Raw genomic sequence first — 13,043 nt, forward strand, 5'->3', positions numbered from 1 at the left:
CTTATAATATATTTTCAAAAATAACTTAACATGAGATTTTGGTGCCTGCCTGGTTGCTGAATTGAATCTCTGAGATTGTCAAATCATACGGAAAAATATTCAACTCAAACAAGGTGACAATCTGATTACATTGCAAGCATCACAACATTTATCAACTTACAAATAACATTTTACAATTACAATTCACTTGATAGAGAACGATCAATTGCATCATAACGAATACCATAATTCGTCCATATTCCCGTCGATCCAGCACCAACAGTGCAATCAAACATTGATTTGTTGAAACAAAAGCAGTCATCTCTCTCAAAGTGGCAAAGGCAAGTTCTTGAAAATAGTACAGCAGATCAAGAGCATATGCAACTCTTACTATATCATCACAATCCATGAAAAAGACTAGTTGATACTCATTTTCGAGAAGAGGTACCAGCTGAGTCATCCGCAACCGTGAAAATGAATTGATGAGTCATCCGCAACCGTGAAAATCCACAAGGTTTGAGCTGGAATTGACCGAAGCTATGTTGAATTTGTACGGGTAATTATTGGGAACGGCCATGTGGAAGACAAATTACTTTGAATTTGTACGGCTAATGATTGGAAGCGTCACTCTCTTTTCTTTTTCTTTTTTAATGCTTTAGCAGATTTATTTGGAATTTGAAGATTACTTGATATTTCACATGACATGTACCTCTTTCGACCTATTTTCTCTATTAAAGACAGATGTATAACAGCATTCAGTCCTCAATCTACTACTGATTTGCAACTTTAAAGATTTTGGTGTTGATTATGAAAGAGAAAAGAATACCATAAGTGTCATAAGTTTCATAAAATGCTTATCAAAACTTTTCGCCAAATCACTTTAGTACTACATTAAAGAAAATATTATTACTCAAGTGCCTCCAACGAAAAGTTTCAACAAAAGTTTTACTTGAATATTTTATAATAAAAATAAGTCCAACGTGAAAGATAAGGTCGCCTTTTATGACAAAACAATGCAATATATTTTGTTGACTATATCAGTACCATAGTGACATTTTATTGCGGGCAAAATTAGTGCCAATAGACTCATATTGCTGAGAGACTTTGAAATATATTGGTACAATCTCATTCATAATGGTGGACTCCCACTGGGTTCGGTAGAAGTTCATGTTTATTGGTCAAGCATAATGAGTCACAAATTTAATTTTTGTTTATTGTCTTGGTGAGGTTACTTGGACGTGAGAAATTCTTATTTATATAGCTCTATATATACATGATGCAAAAACCTTCTCTACTTTATTTGAAGGGCATATGAGTCAAGTCTATGATGACATTTTTCATTTCAAAAACATGTGTGACTCATCATCGCCATCTAATATATAAAAAGGATAATTCATTAGGTAGTCATTTATGAATTTATTTTCCCATAAGATAACTTTGAATTTGCAAATACTTTGAATCTTTAATATCTTTAAATTGAATATAGTGCTTGTCAAATATTTTATGGCTACGATAACTTTTAAAAAACTGCCTCACACAACTCAAAGATATTGTAACTTAGAGATTGTGTAGCTTTAAAATATGCAGTACCAAATACATAATTGCAATATTTATATTTTATACCATAGTTACAATGCAACACAATTATAGCTACACCACACATATTTTAGTTATATCGGTTCAATTTAAAGTGACCATTGCATGATACTCAACATGCACAACATGAATTCACTTTATTACTAAGTTATTAGTCTGCATAATTATCACGTAAAACTCCCCCCATGTCTCCACTGGTATATGGCAAATGAATTGTCAACTCTGTGATGACGAAGGTCAGTGAAAAATTTAGAAACATAGCTTAGGGAGGGGACATAAAGTAAACTCTAAATACAAAACTCGATATAAAAAAATTTTATACGATGATTTCATAAATTATTATATAGTTTTGATAAAAGGCATACCTAAAACCAATCACCCCATAGGGACAATGGCTCCCTTTCACATCAACCCAAGTATGCAATCAATGGGAAAATTACCAAAAAAAATTCTTAAATATGTCATATGACAACCAATTCAATTCTAAATTTTTCAATTATCATTTTGAGTAATAAATATTTTCACGTTTTTGTCAATAAAGTTCACTCGGTCAATTTTAACTAGAAATTGCCATGGTATGGCAGGTATTAACGTAGATAATTTGTATACAATAATCAACTTGCCTTTTGACAATGTTTATATGGTTCTTTTGATAATTTGAGAAATTAAATTAAACAATCTTGACAAAATAATGCACTGAATAATCATAGGCAATATCTATTTACTTTTAGGATGTATGTATTATATGAAAATTAAATATGCAAAAAGATTGTCTAAAATCTAAAATAAGTATAATGACACAATTCATCTATGATTTCACATATTGATAGTGAAAATCTAAAATACGTAAATTTGGATTTTGATGACATGTGGGTTGATGAAGACTCGAAATGCATATAATAATTTGAAAAACAGATAAAACAATTTTAACAAAATAATATACTCAATAATTATACAACGCCTTTTTATTTTTAGGGTAGGACATGGACAGTTGTCCCCTCTCGCCGTAGCAATCCTCAGCCTCCCTGCCTCTCGCTCCGGCTACGCAGTTGTCCTCTCTCGCCGTAGCAATCCTCGCCGCCGCCATCGCCGTCGCCGTCGGCGGAGCTCTCTCTCTCTGCAGCAACCCAGCTCCGCCTCTCGTTCTTCTGCAGCTCAACCGCTCCGACTCGCCGCCGGTCTTTGCCGTCGCCCGCGCCTGGCTCGCCGATTCGACGTCGACGCTGAGGTGAGTCTCGTTCTCCCTTTGAAGCTATCGAATGGGTTGGTTCTAAGAAGTAGAACAGCTCGGGGACATGTCGATTTTTTCTAGAATGCTTCTTTGCAGGCGACACCCTCGTATGAATTTGTGTGCTTTCGGCTGTTTGTAAGGAAACAGAGGAGGGAAAAAAAATCTGATTTTGAGTTGTCCTCTGCAGGCTAACTCATGGCGCGTTCCCGAGATCGTGATTTCTTGTTTTGTAACTTCTGTGGGACGATGCTTACGCTAAGTTCGGTCAAGTTTGCCAAGTGCCCTTTGTGCAATTTTAAGCGGAGCACTAAAGGTTGGGATCAATCTCTCAGTGTGCTTGATTAATAATTATAGAGATGGTCCTGCTTTTGGAGTCTATTTTTCTGGGTCTTGAAGTTGGCATGAGATTGAAAGTCAGGATAGGCTGTTGTGTCCTGCCCTTTCTGTGTTCTGCTCTTTTTATAATGCTATTGTCTGTGTTCTGCCCTTTTATAGTGGCATAGTTCACCGTTGTTCTTTATTTTTTGGTAAGGATTCACCATTGTTCTTTTACACTGCAAAGATTTGATTTTTTTTTTTTTTTCGTGATGCATTGGAAAGAAATAGTTTCTTTGCCTAGGATATCAGAAAGTTTTCATCTTTCCATCTGCAAATATTCCATTTTGAGCCTTCTGCATACTTGGGACAATTCACCTTGTAAGTTTGTATTAGTTAGAAGTATCTTAGTTCTTGATTTTGGATGATGAGGATGATGATCCATTGAGAGACACCCTGAGAATTTGATAATTGAGGAGGAAAAGGAAATGGATGAAGAAAAATTCTTTTTATGCCACCCTACCTGTAGTACTGGCTAATATGAACTTGGAGAAACTATTGTGCTGGCCAAAATCATTACTCAGTAGGCCTTTCACAGAATTTGTTACTGGTTACACCCGAGACCACTAGTTTGGGGAAAAAATAGCCATTTCAGGTCAAACCACTAATGTGAAATGCATATCTTAGCACGGTCGTCTCATTCTCTGACTATGTCTGCTATCTTTTTGTTTGGAGTGGTTTGGCTGTTCGGTCATTGTGTGTTTTTATTGTTATTTTTCAAATAGTAGTTGCCGGTTAGCTATTTATTAGACCTTACCAATTTGCTCTTCGAGTCAATTTCTACTTTTCTCAATGATGTGCCTTATTGATGACTTTGCTCTCAGATATTGCTGGAAAAGAAATTAAGTACAGAGTAACTGCTCAGGTATGCCTTGAACTAGCTGACTGATTGATGCATGCACTCTGTTGGATCTTAAAATCATGAGTTAAGTGCATACATGTTCTACTAGTTCAACAATTTAAGAGAATATAGTTATATTTCATCGTGTTCTCCTGCCTAGGTAGTCATTTTTAGAGTGAACATAAAATATAGAAAATGCTAGAAATTTGAATGGCTATGGTGACTCTTCAGTACTGAAGAACATCTGAGGCTTAGAAAGGGCGCCAACTTGGCAAAAATGTGAACTCCTTCTCACGATGGAAAAAATACGTCAAGTTTTCTCGCTTCTGGAAGGCCTTCAATTCACTGGCCACAACCTAAATACAAGGCTGTCTGTTGTTAGTGAAGCTTAATTTTTCACAACTACCTATTGTTGCTTCCAATTACTGACCTCTGATGTTGAGACTGAAAGGTACTGAGATGAGTGGTTCTGCTGCAAAATAAATGCGATTACCTCTTGATGGTTTCTCTAACATTATTGAATTAAACAGTGCCCACATCATGTAGAATTCATGACATTGTTGAGTGAATTTGGTAGGGATCACTAGACTTCTGTTTTTGTCCTGTTAAAAGAGGATTAAAATAATTATAATAATAATAATTTCATCTTAAACCTTTTCTTATTAACACATTGAATCACGGACCCTTATTTTATCTACTTTGAAGCAACACCTAGAGTAGTACTTTAGTTGAGAAAAGGCTTTGTCCTCCTTAATTTTCCCTATGCTTTGGATCACACATTTGAAAATGTTAAGCTTCTCATGGTCATCTACCATATCTCAGGACATAAGGAGGGAGCTTGGCATGTCTACCTTCGAGGAGGGGGAGCTGAAATTAGCAACGGTAGTTGCTACATTCTGCTATATTAGTATATAACGGCATGATGTTTTCTTTGTGGACCGATTGTGATGTTCTCGTATATCGGCCTTGCCTCTCAGATAGCTCGGAAGTGTGAAAAATGTGGCAACAATGAATTCGAGTATACTCGGAAGCAGGTAATGTACAAGTTCAGCGCGCTGCTATTCTCTCTCACGCCAATCTTCCCTAACACAAGTATTTCCCATCCTCCCTTTTCTCGTCATTCACTCCTTGATATCTGACCCTGTTGCAGATGAGATCGGCAGATGAAGGGCAAACTACATTTTTGACATGTACCAAATGCAGGGATACCATTACGGAAAATTAACTGTACGACTTATCGGATTATTATGCAATTTTGAGTCCGCAGGGAGCTTTGTACTGTGTGGTGATGTTTACACTGCTAAGTTTCTTGTTTCAAGCATGTGCATCTCCTTGTGGAATTTCCAGAATGAGCTTCCTAGAGTTTCACTGGAGCAATTGCTCTTGCTGTTATCAAGTGGTCTAAGCTCACTCACTGCCCAAGAGAAGATGAAAATAACCCCTTAAGCAAAAGCCCGTTGGGCTGTACTGTGTCCGAAACCAATATTAGCTTTTTCTTTCTTATGGATAGATTCAAGCATTAAAGTCTAAATCATCAGTGAGACTGTAGTTCATGTCCATAGGAAACAAGGGTTGAAAACGTATAGGGGCCAGAGATAAAAGCCACTGTTGGCTTGATGATTCTTCTAGGGAGTATGTATACGTAGGTTCAAATGGAAGTGACCGTTTGGTTCAGCAATAGCATTCCCAAGGGGCTTTGGGAAAATAATTTGGCGTTTGGTTCAAATTTTTGAGGCTCCATTTGTCAAATGCTTTTGAAAATACTGTTCATCATCTTCTTCCTTGGATTCAGACTCACTGCTCCACTGCGAAGCTCAACCTATGGGCAGCGCTCAGCCGTGAGCAGCTAAATCTGGTTGTTGGGAAGCATCACTTGAGGTCATGCGACCTCAGGCGGGGTGGTTTGAGGTCGGGTGACCTCGAGCGTCGCCTAGGTCACACAACCCAAGCGCCGCCACCCGAGGTGGTCGAGCAATGTGACCCAAGCGACACTACCCAAGGTCGCACGGCCTCAGGCGACACTGCTTCGTCCGCTCGACCTTAGCCTTAGGTGGCGTTGCCTAAGGCTGCTCAACCTCAGGCTTTGTCTAGGTTGTGTGACCTCCCCTACGATTTTCTCCTCTGCATGCAGCTACATCTCCTTCCCTTTTTTTTTTCTTTTCTTTTTTCTTTTTTTCCTTTTTCTTTTCCCCTTAAAGTTGCTTTGTAAGTCTACACAAAAAATAGTATCCAAATACTTTTGCCTTCACAAAATTGAAATGCAAAGTCATTTTCCTAAAGTTAAACCAAATGGCCCGAGCAGGATCGAATGCATCCCAGGTTTGAATTGCATTCCGGCCGCGCTTCCAAGCAGATATGGAAGACAGCTAGCAACGGAGCTGTCATCAATCTAGTAATACTTTAAGCTGGATTTAGCCGAAATCCTTCTGAACATTTCAAGATGATGCACGCCTGCCTCTCAAACTTCAATAATAAAAATCTTCATTTTGTCACGGCTGCCAATGCTTTTTCTTTTCTTTTTTACCTGTTTGCACGCGCTCGATATGTCAATTTCCAAGGGTAGAACTGTAATTCTCCTTTATTTTCAGTCAAATAACTCCTCTGCCGCGGCACTAATTGCGCAAAAATAAATTTAATACTAGAGAAAAATGTAGTAATATGAAAAAGAAATATCTTTTAAAATAATTAGAGAACAACAATACTAAGAATGATGAGGAGGAGTAAAGAAAAACCAAGTGAAGGGATGGATGTATGATGATATGTAAATGGAATATAATAACAACCACAATAATAATTATTGTAATCTTTGTTTCCTTTTAATTTTTTTCTATGATTACAATTTTATTTTAAAGATATTTATCTCGTCTTCTATTTTCTAATTAAGAAATTACTCTTGGCGAAGTCAACATTGCTCGTCATTGTCACAAAGTCGTTTATTCGTTCACATTGTGTAAATGATATTTCTCTAATGGAAAGATGGTTCGATTTGATTCTCTTTTGTTTCTCCCAGCATTTTAAGAATGTCATCACTTAGTCTTGTATTCATAACTCTTTTAGTGTGCATAATTAAGTAAAATAGTGTCTAAAATTACAATAGTGCATAATTATGCCATGCCAATGGCTTGGTCTTTTTAAAGTACTAACTAATGGAGGATATATATGGAAAATAAAATAAAAGTAAAGATCATTGCATTTTTTATGTCTTAATTTCTTAAAATAGATCATTGCAACTTCATCTTTGAAAAAGAGTGATTTGTCTAAAAGTTAGAGAAAGATTACAACTTCATCTTTGAAAAATCACGTGCAAAGAAAGTGTGAGCCGAAATATGCACAGAAGATCGATGGATATAACGAAGTAAGAGTTTAGGAGCATTTTGTATAGGCTAAAAATGCGAGGTATGGAACCTACTTAGTGAGGCCAAGAAGATGTTGCCAAGGGCATGTCTTTCAATTAAAATTAAAATTAAGAAGAAAAAAACAAAAAGCGAATATTACACGGGATCAGTCCTGCAGACTAAGGGAAACAGTCGATGAATGGAAGTTTGAATTTTAGTGAGAGGCAAGAAAATGTGCGGTTCTCTCACCGGAGAATAATTGCTAAATTAATGCACTTTGTGAAAAATATGAATCAATATGCGCGTATGGACTGCCCAAATCTGATTGGACCCACATTACCTAATACTATCCGGCCGGCTGGGCGTCTAACATAAGACGAGAAGAATATTTATGATAACATAATTTAAAATTAGAGAAGAAGGAAACCAATGATAATTCGGGAAAAAGTTACAAAAAACTCCAAATTATACCTATTGTAATACATTTATTTCATTTTATTTTTTTGTGATACCCAAAATCTCAAACTTGTATTTGTGCACGCATTTATACTCTATCAAGATTCTGTCAATAAGCATCATTGAAAATAAATGTTGAAAGACAAACGGTATTGCATAGCACCAATGAAACTTAAGTGAAATAAAAACAATGTTATTTTGACTGGAAAATCATTTGAGGGAATCTTGACTGAGAATAAATATATTACATAAGTACAAATTTGACTCTTTTATATCACAAAATTTTTTTAAGGTAATTGTATTATAATTGACATAATTTGAGATTTTTGATATCATAAAAAAAGTTTATGATAAATGTGTCACAGTAGATATAATGTAGGATTTTTTATAGCTTTTTCCTTAATAATTACACTAATAGTTTCCACGCATGTAATATAGGTTAGCCCTATCCATCTTAACAATTTTGCTTGTTGAAAGAAAATGGATATAAAATATTTCTTTTCTTTGTGGCCAAATTTATTATGGAAAATTACACAGATTGCTCGTGAACTTTGGTCCAATATGCAATGCCATTACTAAACTTTTAATTTGTTTAATGTGGCCCTTAAACTATTAGTAAATGTTTAATCAAGTTCCTAAGTTATAAGAAAATTTTCAATGTCATCATTTCGCTGATCCAACTTAATAACTTCCAATCCATTAAGTTTGAACAGTGGACAACAGCAACAAAAAATTGTGCATGCATTATCCAAGTAAGATGTTCATCTAAAATCAGGTTATGACAATCCACGTCATCAAATAATAATGGAAATGTTAATGCCTTTTTTTTTCTTTTTACTTTGCTAAAGTATATGGATAGAAACATAGACATGTTTTACTCGCCATTCTTAAAAATCCAACTCGGCATATAATAATCCATGTCATCAACTAAAGTCCGACTTGTGGTTTGAGCAAACAGAAAGATTGAATTGAATATTTACTAGTAGTTCAATGACGACATTGAACAAATAAAAAATTCATGAACTACATCATACACCGGGCCAAAGTCCATGGACTATATACGCGTCATTTTCCCACTTTCTAGAAAAATGTTAGATCTACTAAAAAGAATTCTACTAAAAACTCTTAATATTCTTAACAATCTAGATGACATGGTTCCACACAACCCAAGCCAATCTAAATCCCCCAATTTTGGGTCAACCCCACAATTTCTAGTCTAGTGCCAAGAGTCGTCTCGACAGATTGATAAGGATATCTCACGTCTTCCTCAAAGAAACCGTAGAAAGTCGGCAATCTTGGCGTTGGCCTAGTTGATAATTTGGGAGCCCTCATGAATATATACCCCAACTAGGGTTTCCAGCTCCTTCCTCATTTGTTTATTTGTGGTCGGAAAACTGTGGTGGCTGCTCCTCCAATAGCAATATTCATGGTTTCGTTGGGGGCCTTAGTTTTCAACTACAAGTCCACAAGGCGGTGCTTCACGTGCTTATAGTTTAACCCGAAATTTGATTGATGACGGATTTATTAATTCTTAGATTGAAGTCGTGATGTCCGCAGCCGTTGTCTATGTTTTGTGTATTGTCGTTTTACGCGTTCTTGTCCACATGAGCTTTATAGATTCCAAAGGAAATTTCTGGTAAGCGAAGTCACCAATGGGGTGTGAAATATCTTGGCCGGTACCCTTTGACACTATGGCACCTTCCCAAGAGAATACTTACCTAAATAGGTAAATTTTCAGCCAGAGAATCACTTTATCTTCAACCATGAGCCGTGCAACATGCAAACCATAACTCAAGCTGATAGGCGTAATCAAAGTGTTTGCACTTTTTGCCGAACCCTCTGGATCTGAATATCGATTTTTTATTTTCCATAAACAATTCGTCTCAACTCTGTCTGTACTGAGAATATAGTCTGCATATTAATTCCACATGTAATACTCATTGCATTTTGCATGTTATGGTTGATATCTGAATGTCCCCCCCAAAATAAATAAATAAATAAACCTTTAGAAAGCTCTACTTCCATGCAATTTATTAGCCACGTGATTACATTGACATTCACAATGCTACCTAGTGTTATCTGGGTTGAAGAGAGTAGTCCCCCATTCCTCAGCTCAACTTAGTAGTAGAAGCATAAACATAATAGACCAGAGGGAGCAATGAGAAAATATCCATGACGATCTTCACTTAGAAATGCGAGATATGAACTATATATATCCAATTCCATAGTTTATAAACTAAAGGTTTTATCAATCACTTAATTAAAACACCAAACAATTAAGGAAGTCGACGGCCTTGTCACGTCACAGAAATTTAAACAGAAAAGCAAGGACCATATCAGCAACCCGAATAATAGGCAAACTCTCAGGACCATATTCTACTGCCGAGACCGGGGAGGCCCCGCCAGCTCCCCCCTCTCCCCCCAACCAATCATTCGCGGGGGAAGATCTCATCACGGGAAGGCCCCGATTGGCCACTCGATCGCCACGTGTCCACAGACGTGCGCCTCCACCGTGCCTCCTGTGGGACCCTAGCAACGCCTCGAGGAGAGAGGGAGGGGCACCCAAAAAAAAAGAAACTCTCTTATATCGGGATATTTATATATATTTTTTTATTATTTTATTTGTTTCGACCACACCTTTTTGAATTCCCCGCACATGAGGTCATGACGCCTAGGGGGTAGGGCGACGAAGCGGCACGGCGGGCCCCACTGCCTTTATTTATCGTGTGTGGCCAGGATTCGCTCGGTCCCCGGCCCCGCACACCAACTTCGAGGACCCCGAGGAAGGGCCGATCGACGGCCCGGATCCCCAACGGCTATCTCCCCCAGACGCGATCCGACGGCCGAAATACGAATGGCGGTTGCCGCCCTACAGTGGACCGACCGCAGCGGTTGTCGGGTAAATTAGCAGTAAACAGCCACGTTATTCCATCGTATTCGGCCAAACGTATTGTACGGGCGAAAGGGCGACAGTATATTTGACGTCGGGATTGCGCGATCAAGATGCTTAAGCATGAAGTTTGAATTTTCAAAAATGATATCGCATCATTCGATAAAAATTCATTTCATTTGTTGAAAAAAGTAAAAGCATGCGATTTTAAATATTGATTGATACAGCACGAAAATATGGAAAGAGTATATTATAACCGTACTTGTAGCTCCGAACTCTTGACGGCTTTTAAAAGGCGTGACCATAAAATCAAGCCACATAAAGAGTTTTTTTTTTTTTCCTATAATCCCTATTACACGATGTATTGTCTTGATACTTACTCAATTCTCATTGGTCGAAAGAGGTCCGTGATGGACGAGATCTGAGGAGGCAAAAAAGAAAAAGACAAATGAAGAATGGGGGATTAATTAAAAGAAGAAGACCGAGGTTGCATTGTCTAGCCGTTGGAGATATTTGGCCTATAAAATGATGGGGCGAGCTGACAGAAAGCTGCGTTCATTCCCAGAAAAGCTAGAGATCAGGGAAACCCTGTGGAATCTCTAGAGGAAAAAGGGTGCTCGCATCGGTCGATCGTGAATCGACGCATGTAGCTGATGTTCGGAGTCCTATATATCTTGCCTTCTCTTCTGCTCTCTCTATTCTTGATCTTTTGATACCCGAGAGGCCGTCGATATCTTTCGTTGTTTTGATTTTCCGTCTCGTTTTTCTCGTTCCCCCCCCTCACGTAGGTTTCTGTAAGCTGATCCGTACGGATTTTCCCTAAGAGCTCAGGCTGCTCAGACATCAAACTGTCTTTTTTGTGAATCAGTTTGAAAACCTTTGATAGCATAGGTTTCTTGTTTTTTCCCAGATCTCGATCAAAGAACCCTCTCTCTCTCTCTCTCTCTCTCTCTCTGTGCTGCGAGTTCGTGAAGGAGCCGCCGCCATGGAAGCAGTTGCTGCATCTTACGCACCGGATCACCAGCCGATCCCCCCATGCAAGCCAATCAAGACGATGCCGAAGAGAAACCACCACCACGGCCACCATAGCTTCACAGCGAAACCGTCTCCCACGAGCACCGTCTACGGCGGAGCAGGAGGAGGAGCGGGTCATGTGCTGCTCTTCTATCCACCTCCTCTTTCGCGCTCTCTCTCCTTCTCTCACCCTCCTCCGTCATCACAGCCGGTCTCCAGCCCTCTCGGCTTCAACAGCGTCCCTCCTCGTCACCACCAGGGCCAGCCACCTTTGCTCCCTTTGCCCAAACCCTACTCTTCCCTCTCTCTCCCACCCCCTAATTCTAACGTGAAGACCAACAAGCCCCAGTCGTCGCCGCTCACCCCCAAGAAGTCTTCTCCGAAGCGGCCGAAAAGGCGAGACCCCAACAACAAAAAGAAGGACACCAAGAACCCGGTGAAATCACCCCCCGCCCCACGTTCGGATAACCCGTCAGCCGACGACGGGGACGCGATTATCGGGTCAACATGCTCGATGGGTCCCGACCCGGATGAGCTCCCAAGGCACGTCTTTGTGTCCAAGGGTTCGTTGAGGGGCGATGGGGGTTTCCGCTCTCTTGTTTTGGGAGATTTGGAGAAGTTCTCTGGCTCTGTGATGTACGCGATATCGCCTCCTCCGAGCAGCTTGCCGTTGCCCAAGTTCTCTCTGCTGAGGCCGAAGCAGCTCAGCTGCAACGCCGAGGCCGCCGGAGTCGACGCCGGCGCGACCGACAATCTCCGGCGGATCCTCCGTCTCCCCTGAACACGTTTCTGCATACTTTCTTCCGAAGCTCAAGAAGGGACAAACTCGAGCTAAAAGGGGTCCACACGATCGCCCGACCTGAACCGCTTTAGTATGGTTTTGTTCTGGTGGTATGGTGATGTTTTGTGTCTCCGTGTCTGTCTGTGTGTACGTAGATCTCTTTTGGGTGTTCTGATTTTCTGTTTATTGTCTTCTTTTCGTTTCGTTTCTTGCTTCTGAAGATCCATTTGTGGCCACCTCCTGCTTTTTAGAAATGGGGTGCACAAAGAAAGTGATCGACACATATATGAAATAGTTACTGTCGTTGAAAGATGCAAGAGCCTCTCTCTCTCTCTCTCTCTCTCTCTCTCTAAATTGTTTCTTCTTTTTGTTAATATTCCTCGGGATGCTCTTGGTTCGGTTTCTGTCTTGTTCTTAGATATTTTGGGTGAATAAAAGTAATATATGATCCACGAGAACTTAGGATGTGCCGCTATATATGTAATGAACATCATTTATAATTTGTGAACCGTACTAAAAAGAATGCTTGTACAAGAAAGTAAGTC

General features: G+C 39.2%; 2 protein-coding genes across 2 annotated transcripts; both read left to right on the forward strand.

Moving 5' to 3' along the window:
- The first annotated feature begins 2,566 nt into the window (after positions 1 to 2,566).
- LOC104430037 (DNA-directed RNA polymerase I subunit RPA12) lies at positions 2,567 to 5,432 on the forward strand. Its single transcript, XM_039307995.1, has 6 exons — positions 2,567 to 2,803; positions 2,994 to 3,119; positions 4,006 to 4,046; positions 4,845 to 4,904; positions 5,000 to 5,056; positions 5,173 to 5,432. Exons 2-6 carry the CDS (start codon positions 3,002 to 3,004, stop codon positions 5,245 to 5,247), a joined length of 351 nt encoding a protein of 116 aa, XP_039163929.1. The 5' UTR covers positions 2,567 to 2,803; positions 2,994 to 3,001; the 3' UTR covers positions 5,248 to 5,432.
- A 5,781-nt stretch (positions 5,433 to 11,213) lies between these two features.
- On the forward strand, positions 11,214 to 12,815 carry LOC104456651 (proline-rich receptor-like protein kinase PERK9). Its single transcript, XM_010071503.3, has one exon. It carries the CDS (start codon positions 11,689 to 11,691, stop codon positions 12,496 to 12,498), a length of 810 nt encoding a protein of 269 aa, XP_010069805.2. The 5' UTR covers positions 11,214 to 11,688; the 3' UTR covers positions 12,499 to 12,815.
- Positions 12,816 to 13,043: the final 228 nt, after the last annotated feature.

Source organism: Eucalyptus grandis, chromosome 3 (genome assembly GCF_016545825.1).
Source record: "Eucalyptus grandis isolate ANBG69807.140 chromosome 3, ASM1654582v1, whole genome shotgun sequence".
In the NCBI taxonomy this organism is placed as follows: domain Eukaryota; kingdom Viridiplantae; phylum Streptophyta; class Magnoliopsida; order Myrtales; family Myrtaceae; genus Eucalyptus; species Eucalyptus grandis.

Coding starts and splice junctions, on each gene's coding strand:
- LOC104430037 (XM_039307995.1), top strand. CDS start 3,002: ATGGCGCGTTCCCGAGATCGTGATTTCTTGTTTTGTAACTTCTGTGGG. Junction 4,047..4,844: donor AGTACAGAGTAACTGCTCAG/GTATGCCTTGAA, acceptor ACCATATCTCAG/GACATAAGGAGGGAGCTTGG. Junction 4,905..4,999: donor GGGAGCTGAAATTAGCAACG/GTAGTTGCTACA, acceptor CTTGCCTCTCAG/ATAGCTCGGAAGTGTGAAAA.
- LOC104456651 (XM_010071503.3), top strand. CDS start 11,689: ATGGAAGCAGTTGCTGCATCTTACGCACCGGATCACCAGCCGATCCCC.